The sequence below is a fragment of the Hippichthys cyanospilos genome, chromosome 16, assembly GCF_059441005.1.
Source record: "Hippichthys cyanospilos isolate Australia breed blue-spotted pipefish chromosome 16, RoL_Hcya_1.0, whole genome shotgun sequence".
Taxonomy (NCBI): domain Eukaryota; kingdom Metazoa; phylum Chordata; class Actinopteri; order Syngnathiformes; family Syngnathidae; genus Hippichthys; species Hippichthys cyanospilos.
This window is the reverse complement of record NC_142384.1, coordinates 16,064,728-16,082,452: the sequence shown is the minus strand read 5'-3', so window position 1 is coordinate 16,082,452 and position 17,725 is coordinate 16,064,728. Positions and strand designations below refer to the sequence as shown.

Sequence of the window (17,725 nt, the reverse complement as noted above, 5' to 3'; positions counted from 1 at the left end):
AATTACCGTAATTCCCCAACTATAAGGCGCACTAGTGTATAAGACGCACCTTTAATTTTGGACTCAAATTCTGCTATTTTCTATGTTACTTGGTATAAGACGCGCCAACATTTGGTAACAATGTGAAAACTGTAGCAAAGACAGCAATCCCTTGCTGTGTTCTCTAACCGGAGCACTCTGATGGAATCAGAGACACCAAAACTTTTAGATGATCTCCTCGTTTTAGTAAAATTCCTGTATGTGAACAAGGATGGACTCGAACGGTGGTTCAGTCTGCTCGCTTCTTTTATTGAAAATAATGCCAGAACAAACTCAGTTAACACAAGCTGCTAACAGCCAGCTGACGTCGACGCTCTAGCTCGTCCCGTTAAGGTCATTCGTGTAAGTAAGAACGAGGACAGTTTAAAAATGCACTTCGGTGAGTCGAAACTCGGCTTATGTTGGTGACGGATCAATGTTCCTTGAATGGGCCTCCAAAAAAAACTTAATTTTTAATTAATTAATGCTGCAGATAATCACAGACATAGACATTTTAAAGATATGTTTTTAATCTCTGAAAACAATTGCATATTGAGCATGTGATGTCACACTACGCTTGTAATTAAGTAATACGTCAACATTTCCACTTCTAATTTCAATTCCACGTAAGTCAAGTTGATAGCAATTTCCGTTTTTCCCCACTACGGTTTTTCTCTTTGTTAAGTTGTGATATTACTGACACGACATATCGAGTCAACTAACGATTCTGTTGGTGCACATTTTTCAGGATGTATCTTTGTAAGACAAAATATAAAAGCAAAGATGAGCACAAATCATTAGTGTGAGCTAACATCAACTTTACCTGTTGTGCTCTTCAGATGTCAGCAGTAAATGGAAACAACATCCGCACTTAACAAAAGCTTCACCCACAACAACAGTTCCTGCTCAGGCTGCAGTAGAAGCGTCTTAATTGTCCTCCAGAAGACTCTGATTTGGAAACTGCCAACAAAACCCATCAGTTGCATAAAGGTGAAAACGTTATTTACAAATACAGTGTGTTTTGGTTAGTTCTCTTCATGTAGGCTTTGATATATTTCACTTTCCTCGTTGCGGACCTGAAGATCTTGAACGGATTGAAAGGCCGACTCCAATACTAGTGTTTAGTGAGAACAACATCGCGACAAGCGGGTCGAAGTACTCTTAGTAGATCACAAAGACGATTGAGAAGTGATGAAAATTGTCCCATCCAGCTGAGTTCATGTCTTGTTCAAAGTCATTCCGGGCAAGTTTCTGCATCGGAATGGAGGCTCGATCTTCTCTAAGAGACTATTCCAAAGAGTCCTCGATGTTTGTAGTCCATGCTTTGGCTATCTAAGTTGCGATCCGCGAACTTCTGACAGGTTGTTCCCGTTGAGAGTGACATAAGTATCCTGAGACTCCAGTAGAGACGTCTGGGAGCAAGGAATAGGTCGCTGGTTCTGCACCCTTAAGTTTTCCATCAGCCAGTGATTATTTGGCGTTTTTCTCAGGGGTAAATCCAGACTCCTTTGCACATCGTCTTCTGTGCGTTGGAGCGTTGGAGCGCCAGACACTTTTGGTGGGAGAGGTGGAGGGGGTAGCGGGGGGTTCAGGCTTAACTCTGACAGAACCTCCAGAGAAGCTGGGTATTCCTCGTTGTAAAATAATGCTGGGGTTGACCACAGGCCTCCGTTTGTGTGCTTCAACCACTCCTATGAGAAAACAAAAGCATTTGAATGATGGTTGTGTCGACTCATTTGGGACTTAGAAACTCCACTGAGTTTTCTGCTAGAGGTCCTACTGTTAAGCTATCATTTTTTTTAATCATATATATATATATATATATATATATATATATATATATATATATATATATATATATATATATATATATATATATATATATATATATATATATATATATATATATATATATATATATATATTAGTGCATTTTTTAATGTAGGTTTATTGCTGTTCTTACCTGAAAGTCTCCACCATAATCAGTAAAAAGGCCTGGAAACTTGCCATCAGGCGTTGGAATGGTAGGCCAGATCTTCTTTCTCAGAAACCTGAAAAGAACGCAAAGGCCAGAATGTTTTCCCCTGGCAAATGATTCTTTTCGTATTCTTTTTGTTTGTTTGTTTTAGAAAAATCCTGACCTGCGATTGGACATGAGCACAGTGAAAGACAGAACCATTAGGATCAAGGACATGGTGAAGATGATGAAACCAATAAGTAGGTTGAACTCTGTGAAAAGGAAAACTACAAATTATATTAAAAAAAGAACTTATATATATGTGAAAACTACTGGACTGTGTTTTAAACTGCTTCATGTAATTCCATAAGGAACATCCAAACTTAATAACTCTTCGTACAAAATACCAAATACACAAATACAGGCTACCAGTGTTTGAAGGAATGACACAATTCAAATTTGTGAATGAATGCAGACCTGCAGCCGGTGTCTCCGTGAACACTGGATCACTCCACATACTCCAGAAGCCATTATAGCTAATTCCATCCAGTTTTACCCGAACCCGCACCTGGTACTTGGTGCCTGGCTGAAGGCCCCGTAAGATCATCACGGAACTGGCTCGTACTACCTCTACCTGCAAAAACAGCCGGCAGATTCTCAATAATCCCTCACGCCATCAAAGCAATTGAAGCAGTGATAGAATAGTCCGTACCTGCACCGCATGGCTTCCGGCTATTGCATAGGAGATCTCGTACATCAAGCTGTCCTCCATGTGTCTGAGAGGAGGAGGTACCCAACTGACATTCAGCTGACCCTGTTTACCGGTGGTACTCACTGTCACGTTAGCGGGGGTGTCCAGCAGAACTGTTGCATAAACACGTGATTTGGCGGCGGATTAATCGCTGGGTGTCCAGGGATTTTTGACCAATTTGGCTTTATTATCACCCAACTTGGGCTGACTTTGAAAAGCTCCCAACATCGTCAAACTTAAATATAGTTTCACATTCAACCCCTCAAAATGTTCAGTGGCATACGCTCTATCCATACATACAATATGTATATTTACATACATATATTCCGAGGCTGTTTGGTTTCAAAGCATTTACGTTTTGTGAGAAAACAAACAAACAAAAAAAAAGAACAGTTATTCAATGCTGCAGAAAATAAAACACAAAATAAAAGCTGTCCTGCAACCTTTACTTCTTGGATCAAAGCCTTTTAACAACTACAAGTCCCACAATGCATAGCAAGAACTTTGCATTATGGCAGTCCAGGCTAAGCCACTCAACAAAGTCATTCATAGACTTGTAAATGTTATAAGATGGCTGCTAGCGCCACCTGGTGTTTTGGGGGTCTCAACACGTACCCTCTTAGTCCTTTCAATGACAACTCGCTAATACAAAAATCAGGAGAAATGCATGATAAAACATCAAGTTTTCAATATTTCCAATTTTTAATGGAGGTAAATGAGCCCAAAATGGGCTAAATTTAACATCTGCAGGATGTTCCTCCTGAGTTCCCATTTGCAAGCATTTAGAAGGGATGGCATATTGAAAGTTGACGTTTTGACAATCGACGCAATATTTTCAACTCCTAGTGGGGTTTTTTTGTATACTTTTCCTTTGTTAGCATACATCAAAAATATCTAAAAGCCCAAGTTAGGTAATTTTTTCCCCAGGGGTTAACATAACTGTATTTGTCATGTTGGAATACAATCAGGATGAATTCATTCAACCTGGATCGTAATGTTTCTTCTCATTTCTTAATTCCAGTTTTAACATTAAATTGCTTTTAGTGTAATAAACAAGATGAAAAACAGTAGCAAATTTTGCATTTCAAACGCCATACATGATTCATTGTAATTGGTATTTGCACTTTGTAAATAAAACAATGCAGCATTAAAAAAAAGAAAGAAAATCAACTTACACAAAAGCTCCACCATAAGGCTGCGATTGTGGATCAGGTTTCCATCTTGATGAATGTTTATGTCCATTTGAACAAACATCGAAGATTGATTTAGATGGCAGATAAACAGCATTTTTCCCGCCTGCGTGTTTTGGACTGTCAGTGGGCATTTGCTGCTGTTTTCATTTCTGTTACACACACAGAAAAGTAAACAAACTGTTTAGAAAAAAATGTGATTAATTTGCAATGGGGGAAGAGCAGTTTGGCCAGTGCAATGCAATCCTATTGATAGAGCATGCCAAAAAGTTACTTTTGTAGTGAGTATGCTGCAAAATTATTTAAAATAATTTAACCCATGTGGCATTATGTCACAAATAATGGAATTTCCTTTTTTTTATATCATAAAAAAAAAATCAAAGGGGGAAAAAAAAGACTTAGGGAGCTGAAATTGCCAGCAGATGATTAAAACATGTAAAATTAAAAAATGCAAATATTCTGACATTTCTATGTGATTGCAGCTGGACGTGCCAAATTTTGCATGCAAAAATAATCATTGTCCAAATTTTGTACCATCTAAAACCATCGTAATTACAATTTTTGACATGCATTTCAATAGGATGCATTTCATTGATTTTCCTGCGATTTTTTCATTATTCTGGTGAGCGGCGGTCAAACTATGTCAGCAAACAGAAAATTCTTTGTTGACTCATGTTTCACCTCAAGACAGTAGGTGGCGGTAGAGACCACTTAATGGCTACGTCTTAACGTGTCATCATCACGTCACAGAATACAAAGGCAGACAATACCATTTTTCAATCTTTAACCTAGATATGGATGGATGAAACTGATGCCGCCGAACAATTTGAGTGGTTGAAGGAAAAAAAAAATATATAAATGACTTTACGCCTTTAAAAGCATTTACAAAATTAGGAGCAAAAATGCAATGTGTATAGTTTGCAAAGTGTGTGCACAAGTGTTAAAATTAACCAGCATTGGCATGATAGTAAATAAGTTTTCTTACTGGTAGGCATACGTGAAGGAATACTGATCCAGAGAGCCAGCTTTCTCCTCATCCTCCTCCCAGAAGCAGGTGAAGTCCTTTTTGCTTTCTGCAAAACATTTGGGGGTTTCCGCCTCCTTTTCCAGCACCATAGCGACTGGGGAGGTGAGGATTAGGTTCACAGAGGGGAAAAAAAAAAAAGTTTCACGCCTCTCAGTTAGGTCACTGGTCTGTTTCTTTAGCAGTCTAGCGATGGAACCATAGTTCAGGGTCAGCCCTACCTTTCTTCTGGAAATCCGGCGCGCCCGGGATGCAGTAGGCCGTCCTCATGGCGCACGCCATGGTGCAAAGTGCCAACAATGGCCTCAGGTGATCACATGTCATCCTCTTGTTTTCTCGTCAACAAAAAAGACGGGTGCCGTCTTGCTGTGCGCAACATGAGAGCAAGCTGCAAGACGCACGCTGGCGCTTGTGCATGACTTCTCTCCCGAGGGGGGTTTGTCCTATTTTGGCTTTAGATACCATGGATAGAGCAACACGGTTACAAGGCTGCTTGTGGCTGATAAGAAGTGTGTCGAGCTGTTTACTTGCTCTTAGTATCAGCGGGGATGACAAAGAGGAGGGGCAAAAGCTCATGCCACTATCTTTTTTATTTTACTCCTGTTAGTAGGCGGGAATTGCTCTCATTGACAATTTAAAACCACTTGAGCTTCGGTTTTGCATGTTCAGCTTTCAGAAATTTAAATATATACAGACGGGTGCCCAAGAATGTTGAACATAGGTGTCGAACCTCAGTCCTCGAGGGCCGGTATCTTGCGTCCTCAACTTATTTGGCTTGACTTATTTGCAAGCTCTGCAGAAGCTCGAAAATGATCCCAATCATTTGAATCAGGCGTGTTTGGGAGAGAAGTGTCTGTAACATGCAGGATACCGGCTCTCGAGGACTGCAGTTTGTGGTTTAGAATATCGAGGATAAGTCTTTCAGATGTCATCAACCTATCCAGCATGTTTTCGGTGCAACCCACATCTGATTCAAACGATCAGGATAATCATCGAGTTTATTTACTGCATATTCAGTTCTTCGTTATTGTTTGTAGCGTAAAATTATTCAAGACGAAACCATTTTTCCACTTGTTAACTTTTCATCTAATTGAGTGATTTTGTACGCATACTAGTTGGTATTTATGTGCAACACTTTATGTTGCGGTTGCTTTTAATGCTGTTCTGTGTGCGGAACTTTTGAATAAGACACCATACAGTAAGGTTCTCAAAATTTAAAGAACCAGGACACCAATTACCTTAAGAGGCAGACATAAACGGTTTCTTATCATCATTCTGCACCCTTGTTGTCTTCGTTTAACCACCGCTATCACATCGGCAGACGTGGCTGTTTCTTAACTCTGATAGGTAGCTGAAGGCAAATTCTTGACCAATCCTCATCCTCTTAACGCGCAACCTTGCGCTTCCTTACATCATCTGAAAGTGATGAAAAGCTGCTTTTTACTTGCAAGGCAATTCTCAGTGATGGACTTGAAATTCAAGCCGAGTTCAAAACTGGAGGCGTGCCGAGGGAAACGGTGACAGGAAGAGGAAGATGTGGAAATCGGTGTTGTTGAGAAGAACAATAGGAAGTCGGCTTTTGCTGGGTTGTTAGATAAAAACGAGAAAATGAGTCATGGGGTGAGAATGTGGATGCAGGGTAAAATTTAGACGGGATTTGGATTCAGGTCTGGGCTCATACACGAACACACAAGGACAAGTTCACTGGATTCTGGCCATGTTTTTTTCTTTCTAAGGCGGGAACCTTCAATGAAATTAGAAACTTCTGAATCAAATAAAAAGAGAGGCTTTGTAGAGGCTGCTTTAGAGCAAAGTAGAATTTTACTCATGCAGTCCTTCTCCGTTCTCCTCATGCATGAGCTAGAAAAGAATGCTTTTCCGCTTTTTTTGTGTATAGTTTCTAACAAATGTCTAACAGGTGAATCTGACACACCCCTACAAAAATGTGTATTGTGATTACAGGACAGGACTAAAGACAATATTGAACAGTTTTATTTTCATATAGACACAAAATATTCTTTATATTTGTGCTTACATGCAGTTTCGACCATACTGCCATGTAATATGCTTTCCACCACAAATAAATTGAATAAAGTGATATTAAATTTTAATAATCAGAAATGAGACAAGCACATACATACAAGAACCTGTGAAAGAACGCAACTTTAGCCTAAAACACATCGAGCGATGCAGCCGAACATGAGTGGATGATTGTCAACAAATTGGGGTCAGCTACTCTCACCCAAGCACCTGGTGATTTATTGACCCTTGACCCATACAGTATCAAAACATTAAAAAGGATAAACAGTGACCCCTCGTGTTAACGGGAAACAGTAAGGATGTATTGCAATTTTTTTGAACCACAAACATTGGGCAATATAGACTTCAGTTTTTATTCCATGGTAGATGAGACATTATAAATATTGTTAAGTATTATTGTAAAACACAACATGGGCTACATACCTCCTGTATCGCAATTTTGTAAATTTCATATTTTTCCCTTGTGGGACTGTTATTTGTACAAGTTATTGACCAATGTTGGTAATGGCTTAATTATTTTGATGATGGAATATTAATGGGTGAACATTTGTGATTTTGGTAACCTGAAATGTGATGATTTTGGAGGCACAAGAATTCCGCCCAACAACAGTGAGATATACAGTATACTATTTTACTTCAAACCTGCAATATGAAAACAGTGGCGTCAAAAATAACCCAATTATGAGTTTAAAAAGTACAAACCCAATATCTGTGTCAATTTGAGCCAACTTTTGATTTTCTGTTTGTTTTTAATAGAACAGTGTATTTGTAGGGGTAGATAGTGAAAAACAAAATAAAAAGTTAGGTCAAATCGACCCAACTTTGGGCATTTTTTTTTTTTACATTTGATTCATTTTCAGTCCAACTGTTTTGATGTCATTCTTGTTGTAAAAGTTAAAACCATACGACATGGCATTTTTGATTGGCTATTAAAAAAAAAAAAAAAAAAAAAACTCAGTACGGGTTCAGCACATCAGTTTATACATTGCATCCTTTTAAAAACACTACGAAACTGAACAGTTCACTTTAAATACGACGCTAATACGATTGTAGTGTTGTAAGTTAGCCACCTTTGCCCGCACTGGGATACAAGCCAATCATAGTACGGAAAATGATGATAGCATCAGCAACCTGATGTGTGCGAAAGATATTTTTCAACAACGTTCACTGACCTGAGAGATAAGTGACCACTTTTACAAGGAACAAACCATCAGTTGTCAAAACCAAACACGGACCTGCGATGACTGACAAAACCAACGTGTTGCTTTCACGTTGACAGATAGACAACGGTATGTTTAATAATAAAGATAAAGGGTTTTTCAGCTTAGCATTTCAATATTTAGTTACAAATTTACAATCCAATGTAACCAAGAGTTGCATCAAAGGAGTGGCTTGAGAGTGTATTTAAAAAAAAAAAAAAAAATCATGGTACCAATCTCTTACCCACGTTTCCTTTTCTGACGGGTGATCGTTGCATATCTCGACACACACGCCGTACGATTCATCACTTGATTTATAACGCGTCACCCAGCGGTAAGTCGGTGTTTCAAGCGCTTAACGATTTCCTCACAGGGACCCAAAAGTCGCTCGGTCGCATCCTCCTGCTGTTTAAACACAAGAAAACAACCAGGAAGCCAAAAACCAAAAGCTACAAGGCTAATTAACTGTCTTTTTCAAAACTGAAAGAAAAATAAGACCGATCATATAAATGCACTGACTGGGCTCTACATTACCTGCAAAATATCTCATCAAATAATGCACCAAAAAAAAAAAAACACAGCGATGTATTGGATAAGGCAAATATTTGACTTTGGAGCAACAATTATTTGGCAGTCATCTAGAGATGCTAACTTTGAGCAAATATAGAGTATGTGATATGCGCTTTGAGATAGAGAATAAACATTTTCTCTTTATGTAAAAATATGCACCGAGTCTGACAGTCACTTTCATCAAAAAGATACCCATCTGTCATATCGAAATATATTTTGACTAGAAATTCCAGCCGCGTAGTTACAGCACTGCATCACAATGAGGTTTTTAATAATACAGTGGTTCTCCTGGGAAAAAATGCAAATTACACAGCCCTCTTTTCCTCAAAATAACAAGATGGAGTTCAAAACGAGCAACAACACTGTTGCAAAAACAAGTGCCATTTCTCTCATTTCAATTGTATATATTTTAGTCTTGTGAGAACCACTCAACTTTATCTCGAAGGATAACGGCTCAAAGTGCTTGATGATAGATGTGAATATAATGGAGGCTAGTTTTCAGTGAAATAGCACAACAACAACAAAACGTGAGCCTTGACAATGGTGGAAAAAGATACTAACAAAAAGCTTTCTGCTTAATTGCATTGTGTGTGGCTACAGTGAAGAAAAAAAGAGGGGCAGCCATTTTCAGAGTTGAGGCACGGAGAAGCAGATTGTGTGTACGTGTGTGTGTGTTTGTGAGTGTATATATTTTAGCAAGCACAGTTCCCCTGGCTGTCTGAAGATGAGTCTTTTTGGCCCAGGTTCCTGTGGTTGGACACCAAATTCATGTCTCCATCAATGCTTTCGTTCATCTTGTCACAGATGACGTCCACCAGGCGCTCAAACACCTGCTTGACGTTGATGTTGTCCTTTGCGCTGGCCTCGAAGAACTGGAACCCTGATGGCGGAAAATGGAGGGGTGGATTTATGAATGTGCAACAATGCTGGATGGATTCATGGTAAATATTTAAAAAAAAAAAAATCTGCACCAAGGTCTTCTGCCAGACGCTGGCCATCTTCTGTTGGTATGAGCCTGTCGTCCTCCAAGTCGCACTTGTTCCCGATTAAGATCACCTGAGCATTGTCCCACGAGTATGTTTTAATCTGTGTAGCCCTGTAGAAAAGACGACATATTACCAGGATGCACTAATATGATTAGTTATATTAAAATAAATAAATAGGACAGGAAAAAGAAACATGATTCAGGTGGATGCATGGTTTGTAGAATATGGATAATTAAACCAGTTAAGCCAGTTGAGAAGCAGTTCACTAGCAGCCAACAAACCTTTCAAAATGCGAATATTGGCAAAGGATTATTGACCGCATGTAAACACGATCTGACCTCGACCAACCGTTTACACTAAACGGCATAACAATATGAAATACAGCGGACCCCCGGTCTACGACGTCCCTGCCTTACGTTTTTTTCGTCCCCTCTTAACGCCATTTCTCACATGTGTCTCATACGTCTATACACTCGTCACTGCTTACGTCACTACGAAGCTGGTCCGCAATTGGTCGACGAATGGGGTCACAAAATGGCTGCCTAAAGACTTGATGTTGTGTGAGCGCTTACAAAAACGTCTTTCGTGCATTTTAGTGCTTAATTCAAACTTAAATTGGTTAGCCATGGTTCCCAAGATTGCTAGTGATGTTAAAGAGAAGAAGATGATTTATATGGAAACGAAGCAGGAAATAATCGAGAAATACCAAGAAAGCTAAGCTAGGCTAGCCTAGGCTACCCTAACTAGGGAATATGCCATAACAAGCGTCACTCAAAGGTAAATAAATAGATTTTTTATTTACAATATTTAATTGTATACATGTATACATCTACTATGCTATTTTGATACCAATTTTTAATATGTCTGAACAATTTTGATGTTTTTACCTGGGGTTTTACACGCATTAGCTATTCAACATTGGTTTGGATTGCCCGTCATACGGCGAATTCGCCTTACGATCCCAACCGCCGAAGGGATTCATCTCGTAAGCCCACTGCACATGGCAAACGCACCAGTCCTGAACTGCATTGAAGGACTCCTGGTTGGTGATGTCATACATGAGCAAGAAGCCCATAGCGCCTCTGTAGTAGGCTGTGGTGATGGTCCGATAACGCTCTTGTCCTGCTGTGTCCTGCGTTTAAACACACATACAGGTCAATACCAAAAACACTTCACTCACCACAACATTGAACATACACCGACTCAAATATGAGCCAATACAAAGTCGAAAAATGTAGATTGAAATGGCAATCTTTTGAAGGAAGCATTTAAATATGATTGTATTCAAATTTATTTTGTCAACTCTCATAAAAAGTATGTAAAAGGTTTGCACATGGGAAATAAAGCTAATTAAGGGAGACGGAGCCGGAGTTGGTTACTTAGTAACATCTTTCATTTACATGAGGATCGTGTGTGTTTGTATTTGTTTGTCTGACGTTTCCTAACGCGGTGAAGAGGACAGTGTCGTCCAGGTAACCAAGGGGTGCAGTCTGGGTTTTTACCGTTCAATAACCGTGACCACTACATCCGCAAACGATCCCCTTACCTTTGCAGTAAGTCATTCATCCCGCAGACACTATGACGGATAAATTGCCCTGCTACTCTAAACTGTTCATATAATCCTCCGGGATGATTTCCCGAAGGAAAAAAAATGACTCCTGACGTCAGCAGGACCCTGTTCTTTAAAACATGCGTCACTTGTGTTTTTTATGGGATGGCAAGACAAGCACCCAGGGGACCTCGTCCATGCACGCACATTACACGGATAAGATACACAGAAAAACAAGCTGTAGCTGTATTTTTCAAGCTATGAGCAGCAACTTTTTTCTCATGATTTGAGACCTGCAGCTCCACCGCACGTTTTTTTTTTTTTCCTGCTAGCCACAAGGAGACAAAGATCAGTGGGATACACCATAACCATGCGGATACTAGAGCTCTTTGCGAAAGGCAGCTTTATGATTCGCCGCTTGTTTTTGCCCGGCAGCTATAGGTGCAGTTTACATTGTGTGTGTGAAAGGAGGTTGTTTGTCCAAAGATCAGAACACACATCTCCGTGCCAAAGAAAAGGGACGAAACCATTGTGTGCACACCGTGTGCCGATGCGAGGGCCATGTGCTGCATTATCAGTCACGCCTTTTTCCATGATGCACAAAGGGGAGCCTGGCAGCTGGCAGGCACTTATCAGCAACAAAAAAATCTGGTGAAATATCGCGCGGATGCTGTTCAATCATGAATTTGGTGGTCATTGTGTTGCTAATGAAGACAAAATGCGGATGCTAGCAAGACGCAGCCACGCCCTTTAAATACTCTGGAACCGGAGTATATCTTTATTATGTTTCTACCGCGTACCGATAGGGAACTTCCTCCGTTTCCTGAACTTAGGAAATACCGGTCTGTGTGCCATTAAATAGACGAAACGGGACCAGGCAGACAAGTAAGGCCGCATTCTAAAAAATCTTCCGACGGACAAATTATGCAGCCGTTTTGGCAGAATTCTTTACATGCATAATTGAACAAAAGCATATGTTCAAGGAAGCGAGTGTGTGTTTTGGTGTGGGTTCAGCAACTCGGTATCATTGCAGTAGCTCACACTGTTAGCTTAACTGAATCATCTGTTTGATCAGTCTTATCCAATCGAGAAGGTTGTGCAGAACTTAACAATGGCGCAACATCTAATTACAATTCATCATGAGGTGTGTCTAAGGTGTTGACGAAGGTCGTTTCTTTTCGTGTTGGACTCAAAATACGCCCTGCGGCAAACAAGAGGAGACTGCTTCAAAACTTCAAGCATGACTCGTGTTTTATGTTAATTCATTTGTATGTATTAGATGCGCGATAAGAGCGTAGTGCAAGAATGACGAGCTAAAACCGGGCCGTTGCGCAATTTTGAGGGTTTTAGCAGATGGCGCTTTCAGTGTTGTTGTCACACTTGATGGTTTATTTTATTTTTTATGCCATGGATCTCCGGAAAGTTGATTATCTTTGAAGGATAAGTCATATCTGATGATCAGCTATGTTTAGCTGCACTTTCAACCATTGTTTACTTTCACTATTACAGTCCTTGTATTTTTGATTTATGACTTCAATGTGATATATGTTCCACTTTAAAAAATATATCTTTTTTGGAGCAGCCAATACCACGCTACACATTAAAAAAAAATGGACGGGTTAGCTATCTGTTCCAAGTTTAAACTGAACTTCTACTCTTATCTAATTATTTTTAGTACACATAACATTCGGTAAAAATTCAATGTGTGCAAAAATTAAAACAGATGGCTAAATCCTAAAAAAAAATATCTTGATTTACACCAGTAGTTCTGGACAATTGTGTAATTATAGATTTAATAATAATAATTAATGGCATTATTTAATAGATTAATTGTTTCTGGTTTAAATTATATACGCAACAAACATAACTAAGTAACTCCTGTTGAAAATATTGAAACAACAATAATGTACAGTATACTGATTTTAAATCAATTTTAACATAAATCTGACATTCATAGCTTGTGCGTAAATTAAACGTATTTTCCGTAGCGTTCATGAATCTGACTCTCGGCATTCAAGTATTAATTAATTAATTATGTAATATATTTATCTTTGAGTGTTAGGGTAACGGCGGGTCAGAATAACGGCACTTAATTCGTTGCATTTTTTTTTATCTCAAAAGAATTAATATTAGCTAAGGCGAACCAGTTTGTGTGTTCTATTTGCATGTTACAAAAGTGAAGGGGAACGAAAAAAATAACTTTACCCAGATCTGCAGTTTGATCCGTTTGTCATTGCGGAAGACTGTCTTGACCTTGAAATCAATTCCAACGGTGCTGACGAAGGCCGAGGTGAAGGAGTCGTCGGCGTAGCGGAACAGGAAAGAGGTTTTCCCCACGCTGCTGTTGCCGATGATCAACAGTTTGAACATGTAATCAAAGTTCTGGTCGGCCGCATCCTTCTGGGACGGCGGCTGTTGGAGGCGCGAGTCATTTGACGCCATCTAGAGCGGGCCGAGAGAAGATACAAAATTACAAACGTGTACTGTAAAACGGTGGTAACATATACATATATATATATATATACACATATATATATATATATATATATATATATATACATATATATATATATATATATATATATATATATATATATATATATATATATATTACGCCCCCTTTATGTACAGAAATTATGTACAAAAATGGTAAAAATGCAATAATAGCAAAAGTAACTATACTGTATATTTATATATTTATTCATCTGTAATAGGAATATTTATGATGTCATTATTAGATTATTATGACTTTTGAAGACTTTTGCATTATGGGAGACCAGGCTAAGCCAATCATTGAAGTCACTGAAAGGCTTGCAAATGTCCTAATTTGGCCGCTAGCGCCACCCGGTGGTTTTGGGGTGTCAACATGAAAATTTATATTGCGCTCTGGAAAAGGATTAATGCAAAAATCAGGGGAAATGCGTGATAAAACATTGGGTTTTTAATATGTCCAAAATTGACAATAGTTCCAATTTTGAATGGCAGTAAACGAGCATGACATGGGCTTTTTTTTTTTTTTTTTTTGACGATTGTTGATTTTATTTTGGGGAGTCCATTTTTAAAACATACTCACAATCATCCATCTACCGGTAGTTTCTACTACCTATTGTGGAAATGTAAAAAAAAAATAACAAAAAATACAATGTTTGACTATATTGAGCAAAGTAATAATTTTCCATTCATAACACTTGTGAGAATAAAGTGGTCGATTGAGTCGAAATAAACAGTTTGATGTCCAAAACTCAATCTGCTGTTCGAGTGCATTTGGGATTTGATTCCAGACTTATCGCGCGATGCAGATGTTTGTGAAATTAAAATGTCAGTTGCGCTCTCAAATTACGGGAGGTTTCGACCATCTGTCCGCAGGACCTATTGTGTGAGAGTATCTGCACTGCTAATGCTAGCTTCCATCCCCCGCACAAACATTGCTGATCAATCGCCGCGGCTCTCTGATGAGACTCGTCTCCGTGGCGACGAGACCGGGACTCAGCTGCCGGCAATATCCATTAGCGGTCAAAGCAGCGAGTCGGTTGAGCTTTTAACTGGCCATAAGGAAACCTCCGGCGCGAAAGTGGTGTCTATATCACACAAGAGTGAGAAACTAGAGCTGCCAAAAGCATTTAGTTTGTTCTCATGTAGACTCACTTATTCCAGTGGCCCTGTAAAACTCTGAGCCAATACGCGGATGCGATAAATCAATTTCATGCTCCTTTTATGATGCATGTCAAACTGAGCCATTTATGAAACTTCTCTATTTGCAGATTGAGGTAATAATGAACTGCAATAAAGGATTTATCGGGATACTTCTCTCATGACCGAAACTTTCAAATTGATGCTGGTTGCCGTTATTCGATAGGCTTAAAAAGTTTTAAAATGCTTGAAAAGTAAACCTTCACTTTTCTGATTTACTGACATTTCTCTGTCATTGTTGCTCGACTTGCCAGATTTTGTATACAAAAACAATCCTTGTCCAAATTTTGGATCATATGAAACCATTCTAATTAAAATTTTTGAGATACATCATCATAGCACTATTAGCTAATTTGCGTAAATGTAGATTTCTTTAATACAAATTTTGCACAGCACCAAACGTGGTGAGTCTTCGGCGTCGATAAACGTTCAACTCTTCGCACATCCCAACCTGTGCCAACCTGTACGCTGAGCGATGTTGCAAGAAAACGGAAAGTTGGCCCAAATACAGTCAAAAGAACACTTTCGCAATACCAACCGGGTCATAAATTCACAAGCTATAAACAGTCCCTTCAGAAGAAAAGGATTAAAGAGAAGTTGCAGTTCTTGGGTGTTTGTAATCTCCAAAGACATTCCCCAAATCACATGATGTGTAAAGGGGGCAACGAGGGGCTGCGGCATCGCTCCGCTCACTTTAAAACTAACATTGCTCATCAGCTCATCCTAAGCTCGGGGGTACAGTCGAAAACCGGTCACATGTTCTTCATGTTTACTGTGTATGGCTGACATTGCCTGGAGGCAAATTCTTTTTTTTTTTTTTCATTTTTGCACGTTTATAAAATGACTTGTAATAATTTAGCCCGCCGTCCATAATCAGAAGACAAAAATTCTTACATATTGCCCAGATGAGCACTCCAATTTACACGCGGAAGTGAAAAGTTGCAACAATTGTGCGAAAAAGCTTGCTGGGACACTACACTAGCATTCACATCAGCATTAGCATTAGCAACCATTCTGAAGGTTTCTTATATACCCCAATTGGGTTTTTTGAGTTTTTCCCCTTTGGGATCTTTGTTTGGGGGATAATGTTGTGTATTTATGATGAAAAGAAGTCTGTATGACTTCTTTTCACCTGTGAAGCCCTTTGAGACTTTGGTGATTCTGATCTATACGAATAGACTTGACTTGATTTTCCTTCATGCGGATCCTGAGCTAAAATGACTTTGAAAGCTCTGTCTTAATATTTTTAAAATACATTAATAAGTAAATGCACTGCTTATTTAGTCAAGGTAGGTGCAAATTAGGCAGCTGCGGAAAACGATGGGGGGAGGGGGGACAGAGCTGGCTCTTGGGTCTTGGATTTGACACCTGTGATCCACAACGACCTGTACTAAGCTTTATGGTGCCCTGGAGTTATATTATCTCCTGGACAACAAACAGGGACACGTCCCCTCACCCCACCAGAACAGAAGGAGGGGTGTGTGTTTGTGTGTGTTTGTGTGTGTGGCACCCCAGTCTAATTGCTTGGTTGCAGAACCACTAGAATTGGAAATATCGTCTGCAAATGACCATCAGGAAAAGCCCATCTAAAATGATTGCTTTTGTGGCAGCTGTCACAAGCGTGGAAGCAAACACGGATGAAAAGCTTCATTTCCCAAGCCAAGCTGCTCACTTTTTGGCGTGCAAAACGCGGCGAAAAACACTTGAATTCACTCGAATGTGCGTAAAAAAGTCAATGACAAATTGGGACAAAGCAAGGTGGAGCAGAAAAAAAAACACAAGAAAGGAAACGACCCACCTTCATACGGAAGTAAGACAAACACGGCGTCTCGCCTTGCTATCTTCCCTCCACCGTTGGGTTAGATGCGGGGTGCAGTGGAAAAGTCAAGCCCCAAAAGTGCTCCTCTGTCCGGGCAAGAGCGGAGCAAAACAAGGCGGTCTGCTTCCACTTCCCGGATCCCGGCAGCTGGAGCTCCTTGTTTGTGTGTTCGCGGTGCAGAAAGTGAAGCAAGCGTGACCACCTGAGGCTGTGTGTGAGCGCGTGCGCGAAGCTCGGCTGGCTGGTTGGGCCACCGTGCGCGTGCTCGCCAGATCCACAAGCACATGATTGACAAACAGCTGTGTAACGAATGCAAAAAGCTTCATCAATAGTCAATTCCCACTTTACTTTGAGCATGGGTGTGCCATTTTTTTCCTTCTCCGTTTTGTTGACTGACTTGGGAATTTGACAACTTTTCATCGTTTCGCTTAGAGCAGGGGTGACGATCATGCGGCCAGCGGGCCGGTTCTGGCCCGCAAATGGGTTTACTCCGGCCTGCGAGATTATTTGGTAAAGTATAAAAATGAGCTGATTTTTTTTTTTAATAAATGAAAAAGTTGAAAAGTTTTGTGAATAATAGTGATGTTGTACTTGTTTTAGAAAGTTTTAAAAGTTAGATAAAAATATACCGGTATTTTAAAAAAAATGTAAACATGCTTTACGCAAAAGTAATTACGCTGTATGTTTATTATCTCATAATTAGAGTATTATGACGGTTGAAGACTTTTGTATTATGGAAGTCCAGGCTAAGCCAATCATCAAAGTCTTTGAAAGGCTTGCAAATGTCCTAAATTGACTGCTAGCGCTACCCGGTAGTTTTGGGCTGTCAACACCAAAATTTCTATTGCGCCCTGTTCAGCAGTTGCCATTGAAAGGATTAATGCAAAAATTCGGGGAAATGCATGATAAAACATCAAGATTTCAATATGTCT

At 39.6% G+C, this 17,725-nt stretch overlaps 2 protein-coding genes and 1 long non-coding RNA gene across 4 annotated transcripts; 1 reads left to right on the top strand and 2 right to left on the bottom strand.

The window, feature by feature from the left end:
- Positions 1 to 267: 267 nt before the first annotated feature.
- On the bottom strand, positions 268 to 5,460 carry epor (erythropoietin receptor). Of its 2 annotated transcripts, none has more exons than XM_088436381.1 (8): positions 5,162 to 5,460; positions 4,902 to 5,037; positions 3,902 to 4,068; positions 2,688 to 2,839; positions 2,453 to 2,609; positions 2,160 to 2,262; positions 1,982 to 2,069; positions 268 to 1,709 (listed from the first exon to the last, which is right to left on the bottom strand). In XM_088436381.1, exons 1-8 carry the CDS (start codon positions 5,262 to 5,264, stop codon positions 1,347 to 1,349), a joined length of 1,269 nt encoding a protein of 422 aa, XP_088292507.1. In that variant the 5' UTR covers positions 5,265 to 5,460; the 3' UTR covers positions 268 to 1,346. The 2 variants fall into 2 exon arrangements, with proteins under 2 accessions (XP_088292507.1, XP_088292508.1); XM_088436382.1 differs by having other exon boundaries at positions 2,160 to 2,247; positions 5,162 to 5,459.
- On the top strand, positions 2,146 to 11,101 carry LOC148410947 (uncharacterized). The gene is made up of 3 exons (XR_015868124.1): positions 2,146 to 2,235; positions 4,908 to 4,970; positions 9,554 to 11,101. It is a non-coding gene; the product is annotated as an uncharacterized LOC148410947 (long non-coding RNA).
- On the bottom strand, positions 6,917 to 16,997 carry rab3db (RAB3D, member RAS oncogene family, b). The gene is made up of 5 exons (XM_088436385.1): positions 16,773 to 16,997; positions 13,490 to 13,726; positions 10,749 to 10,867; positions 9,721 to 9,845; positions 6,917 to 9,629 (listed from the first exon to the last, which is right to left on the bottom strand). Exons 1-5 carry the CDS (start codon positions 16,776 to 16,778, stop codon positions 9,442 to 9,444), a joined length of 675 nt encoding a protein of 224 aa, XP_088292511.1. The 5' UTR covers positions 16,779 to 16,997; the 3' UTR covers positions 6,917 to 9,441.
- Between the last annotated feature and the right edge of the window lie 728 nt (positions 16,998 to 17,725).